Raw genomic sequence first — 5,409 nt, 5'->3', positions numbered from 1 at the left:
AAATTTGAAGCAGGATTGGACGCTGAAATCAAAGATAGGCTTGAGGTTTTGAAACTGCTAACCTATGTGGAAGTGGTAGATTGAGCGTACATCGTAGAAAAAGAGATTAAAGCCTCGCGTTGCGAGGAACCAAGCCAAAAGAAGCGATTCTGGGAAAGAGACAATAGAAGATCCGGTGTTGTGCCTCCCAAGAGGGTAAATACGGGTGCAACTGGCTCAGGCAATCAAGGTTCTACTAACTCTAGAGGTGGCACTAGTCCAATTTGCCCTATGTGTGGAAGGGCTCATTGGGGACAATGTCATCGAGACATGGGAGCATGCATTAAATGCGGTCAAGTTGGCCACTTGCTGAGGGATTGTCCAAAGCTTACTAATCTTACACCCGGCCCCTTTGCACCAGTCATAAAACCCGCAGGACCTAGAGGAGAGAGGAAGGACCAAAAAGGCCAAGGAAGGGCTTTTGCCTTGGTACTTGGAAAACCAGAAGTTACCAAAAACGTTATGTCCGGTACACTTTCTATCTGTGGTCATTTAGCTCATGTTTTCATTGATTCAGGTTCAACTCATTCTTTTGTTGCACCACCCTTTACTACCAAACTGGCATCAACACCCGAACCCTTAGGATATATATTGTATGTGTCTTTTCCTTCTAGTAATTCTGCCTGTAGTACTAGTGTGTACAGATCATGTACTATATCCTTAAAAGGCAAAGCCTTATACGTAGACTTAATTCCCTTTTGCATTGGGAACTTTGATGTGATCTTAGAGATGGATTGGCTGGTTGCCAACTATGCCTCTATTAATTGTAAAGCCAAAAAGGTCTCCCTCAGGTTACCAAACCAACCCGAGCTTGTCTTTGATAGGACTGGAGTTTCCAACCCTTCCTGTATTATATCTTTCATGATAGCCCAACAACTTCTAAGAAAGGGTTTTTGTAGTTATATCTGTTATGTGATTGATACACAAAAAGAGACCCCCATCGTTGATGCAATCTCCGTAGTTCGAGAATTCTCGGATGTCTTTCCTGAAGACCTACCTGGTACCCCAGTTGACCAGGAAATCGAATTCACCATTGACACTCAATCTGCTACCCAACCAATATCAAAAGCCCCTTATCGTATATCAATGGCGGAATTAAAAGAACTGAAGACTCAACTCCAGGAACTCCTGGACAAAAGTTTCATTCGACCTAGTACCTCACTCTGGGGAGCTCCAGTATTGTTCATAAAGAAAAAGGATGGCACGATGAGGTTATGCATCGATTACCGGGAGCTGAACAAGGTTACCATCAAGAATCGGTACCCACTGCCGCGAATTGATGACTTGTTCAATCAACTTCAAGGTGCCCAAGTATTCTCAAAAATCAAGTTACATTTTGGCTATCACTAACTAAAAGTCAAAACGGAAAGCATCGAAAAGACTGCTTTCAGAACCTGTTACGGGCACTAAGAGTTCTCGTCATGCCATTTAGCGTCATAAATGCTCCAGCAGCCTTCATAGACCTCATGAACTAAGTGTTCAAACCTTATTTTGATGGATTCATTATCGTCTTCATTGACGACATCCTCATATACTTTAAGTTACCGGAAGACGATGAGCAGCACTTGCGAACGGTTCTACAAACACTGCGTGATCACAAATTTTAGATCACTAGTGTACACTTTCTTGGTCACGTCATTAACAAAGATGGCATCTCGGTTGACCCCTAAAAAGTTACAGCAATCGTGGATTGGCCACGACCTACTAATGTGTCAGAAATACGAAGTTTCTTGGGTCGAGTTAGCTATTATCAAAACTTCATGCAAGATTTCTCAAAGATTGCATCACCCTTGACCTAGCTAACTCAAAAGAACACATCCTTTGAATGGACTGACACAGAAGCGTTTCTTTCAAGAATTAAAAAGTCGACTTGTATTAGCTCTTATACTAGCACTCCCTATAGGAGCAGATGTGTTCATAATTTATAGTAATGCCTCATACAATGGTTTGGGTTACGTTCTTATGCAAAATGAAAAATTCATTGCTTATGTCTCGCGATAACAAAAGACTCACGAGAAGAACTACCCAACTCATGATCTAGAATTAGTTGCGGTGATCTTCACCCTCAAGATCTGGCGTCATTATCTCTACGGTGCAACCTGCGAGATTTACACCGATCATAAGAGTCTTAAATATCTGTTCACACAGAAGGAACTGAATATAAGGCAACGGTGGTGGCTAGAATTTATGAAAGACTATGATGTAGAGATCCATCACCATCCAGGCAAAGCTAACGTAGTGGCAGACACACTGAGTTGAAAGATGACCAAAGGTTTGGTATGTACTCTCATTTCCCACAAGATCAATGGATTTCTCGCCAACATAATCGTGGAACCTACCTTGATTGGAGAAATTAGAGCACGCCAATGTGAAGATAAACTTTTGAAGAAAAAGTACGAGGAGCAAAGGAGTACGCCTGATGCTGATTTCACTATGAGTAATGGGATACTAAAATTTCAAAATTGAATCTATGTATCTGACATTCCGGAACTCAGGAAGAAAATATTAGTGGAAGCTCATAGCTCAAGATTTGCAATTCACCCTGGCAACACAAAGATGTACCAGGATCTGAAGGAACACTACTAGTAGACAGGAATGAAAAGAGACATAGCAAGCCATTTCTCCAAATGTTTACATTGTTAGCGTGTTAAAGCAGAACATCAGAGACCTGCAGAAATGCTACAACCACTCTCTATTCATGAATGGAAATGGGAGCACATTACTATGGACTTCGTGGTCTGACTACCACAATCAGTTTTGAAGAATGATGCGATATAGGTTATAGTAGACCGATTGACAAAGGCGGCGCATTTTTTGCCAATTAAAATCATGTACTCTCTTAATAAGTTTGCCACTTTATAGATCAAGGAAATTATTCGTTTGCATGGCACCCCAGTTTCAATCGTGTCTGACCGAGACCCCCACTTCGTGTCTTACTCCTAGAACAAATTGCAGAAGGCTTTGGGGACTACACTGAAGTTTAGCATTGCTTATCACTCGCAAACTGATGGGTAATCTGAAAAAACAATATAGACGCTGAAAGATATGTTACATGTATGCGTGTTGGATCTCAAAGGTAACTGGAATGAGCACCTACTTTTAGTGGAATTCGCCTATAATAATAGTTATCAGACAAGCATTGGAATGACACCGTACATAGCTCTGTATGGAAGGAGATATCGATCACCTCTATGCTGGACGAAAGTCGAGGACAGGAAACTGTTAGGCCCTGAGATTGTGCAAATCACAAGTGATAAAATCCAACTTATCCAGCAACGAATTTGCACTGCCCAGAGCCGCCAGAAAAGTTATGCAAATACATGGAGACAGGATTTGGAATTTCAAGTAAGGGATCATGTGTTCCTCAAGATCTCACCAACAAAAAGAGTTATCCGATTTGGAAAGCGAGGAAAGTTAAACCCACGTTACATCGAGCCATTTGAGGTACTGAAAAGGATTGGTCCTATAACATATCACCTTGCACTACCATCTGAACTTTCCAATGTCCATAATGTGTTTTATGTTTTGATGCTCCGACAGTACCTCCGAAATCCAGAACATGTCGTTGACTATGAGAACTTGGAAATTCAAGGGGACCTCTCTTATGAAGAGCAACTAGTGTAGATTCTCGATCGTTGTGATCAAGTTTTCCGAAATAAGACCATACCGCTGGTAAAAGTTTTATGGCAAAATTATCTTATCGAAGAAGATACATGGGAAACGGAGAGTCAAATGCGAGTCAAATACCCACATCTCTTCGATAATCAATGTACGTTAAGTTTGGGGACAAACTTCTATTTAGGATGAGAGAAATGTGACACCCTAAATATTTAATTAATACCACAACCCACCACGATTATTAATAAGAATCATAATAATAATAATCTGTAAAGTAAAATAAAATAATTAATTTTATTATGATAGGAGATAAAGTGTAATTTAATTTATATTAGGAACACTGTAGAATTAAACACCAAAACAAAAATGAATAAATAAATAAATAAAGAAAAAGAAAATTAGTGATCCAATGTTGGCCCAGTAATTTCCTTAGTAATGTTGGCCCAAGCAATTCCCTTAGTAGTGTTGGCCCAAGTATATCTATTTGACAGCAATCTATACTTATCTTGAAGATTCAAATTTATAATTAAGATTCAAATCTATTAGCACAATGATGACAGTCCATAGAGAGGCTACATGTCACCCAAACTATGGTCAGCAAGTAGTATAAAGGAGGAAGGGTGTTTGTGAACAAATGAAGGAAAACTAACAAAAAAAGGAGACAAAAATACTAGAAGGCAAGAAGGGTTTTGATAGTAGAAAGAAATAGCGAGGTATTAATTTTAAGGTCATTTATATTATACCTTGAGTTACCATAATATATTTTACATATGTTTTGGGTTACTATAAATTATTTTACGCAATCTATGGTTAAAAATTATATTAATATTTTGATTTCGTTAATCATTTTCTGAACTTTATTTGTTTAAATTGAAACCCATGAATATGTTTGTTTAAATTTTAGAAGTTATTTGACAATGGTTTTATAAACAATTATGTTTTGTAAGTACCATCACGGGAATCCTATGCCTTGGGGAACTTAAATAACCATCGGCCTCTGTTTGACCACTTTATGGTACTCTGTTTGTCATGAATTCATTGATATCTATTCTGATTGTCACTCTTGTGACCTTTGTTCTGTTATGTTATGTACCATGATTATGATTATTTATTTACATAATTTAAGTATTCCAGTTTCTGGCACTTTGAATAATTTGTTTATTCAAATTGAGTTATGTAAATATTTTAGCCTAACTAACTATCCATGGTTATTTTGTATCCTCTATACTCTCGGCATAATATTTCTCACTCTGCTGTGTACTTAAGGTGGCGAGATGTAAAAAAGACCCGTAACCTCATGTAGTGGAACCTGAACAAGAATTGATGCTGATCCATTTTTTTGTTTTTTTTTCCTTTTCTTCTTTTTTTTTTTTTTTTACTAAGGTCCGATCATTGCATAATAAAAGAATAAATAAATAAAAGCCCTATAGATGTATTTTCTTTTATCAAAATAATATAATGGAATTAATTTTTGCGTTTAATGATTTTCTTACTTCCATTTTGCTTCCGTCTGCGCTATTTAATTTATTAAGATTAGAATTAATTAGTAACTTGCGATTCCAGCCCTCAGCCCCTGGGGTTGGGTTGTGACAGTTCTGTACTTCGTTCATACTCTCCCCTTGAAGTGGAGACTCGAAAGAAGAGTGATATATCGTAGCCCTATGAAAAATAATATCAAGAGTAATGTAGATCTTACGAGAAGGCGGGTGATAATAACGATAGCCTTTCTGATAGGAGGCATAGCCAACAAAG

At 38.1% G+C, this 5,409-nt stretch overlaps 1 protein-coding gene across 1 annotated transcript; it reads left to right on the top strand.

Moving 5' to 3' along the window:
• Nucleotides 1–309: 309 nt before the first annotated feature.
• Nucleotides 310–3,663, top strand: LOC145802664 (uncharacterized). The gene is made up of 2 exons (XM_082895426.1): nucleotides 310–1,350; nucleotides 3,073–3,663. The coding sequence occupies exons 1-2, from the start codon at nucleotides 310–312 to the stop codon at nucleotides 3,661–3,663; spliced, it is 1,632 nt and encodes a 543-aa protein (XP_082751552.1).
• The last annotated feature ends 1,746 nt before the right edge of the window (nucleotides 3,664–5,409 follow it).

Source organism: Camellia sinensis, chromosome 11 (genome assembly GCF_055761805.1).
Source record: "Camellia sinensis isolate YWXY chromosome 11, ASM5576180v1, whole genome shotgun sequence".
Taxonomy (NCBI): Eukaryota; Viridiplantae; Streptophyta; class Magnoliopsida; order Ericales; family Theaceae; genus Camellia; species Camellia sinensis.
The sequence above is the reverse complement of the archived record's forward strand: the minus strand, read 5'-3'. Positions and strand labels throughout refer to the sequence as shown.

Bases quoted from the DNA above. Each gene is read 5' to 3' on its own strand.
- LOC145802664 (XM_082895426.1), top strand. From the start codon at position 310: ATGGGAGCATGCATTAAATGCGGTCAAGTTGGCCACTTGCTGAGGGAT. The intron at 1,351-3,072 runs GTATTCTCAAAA...AAAACAATATAG, and splicing joins ATCAACTTCAAGGTGCCCAA to ACGCTGAAAGATATGTTACA.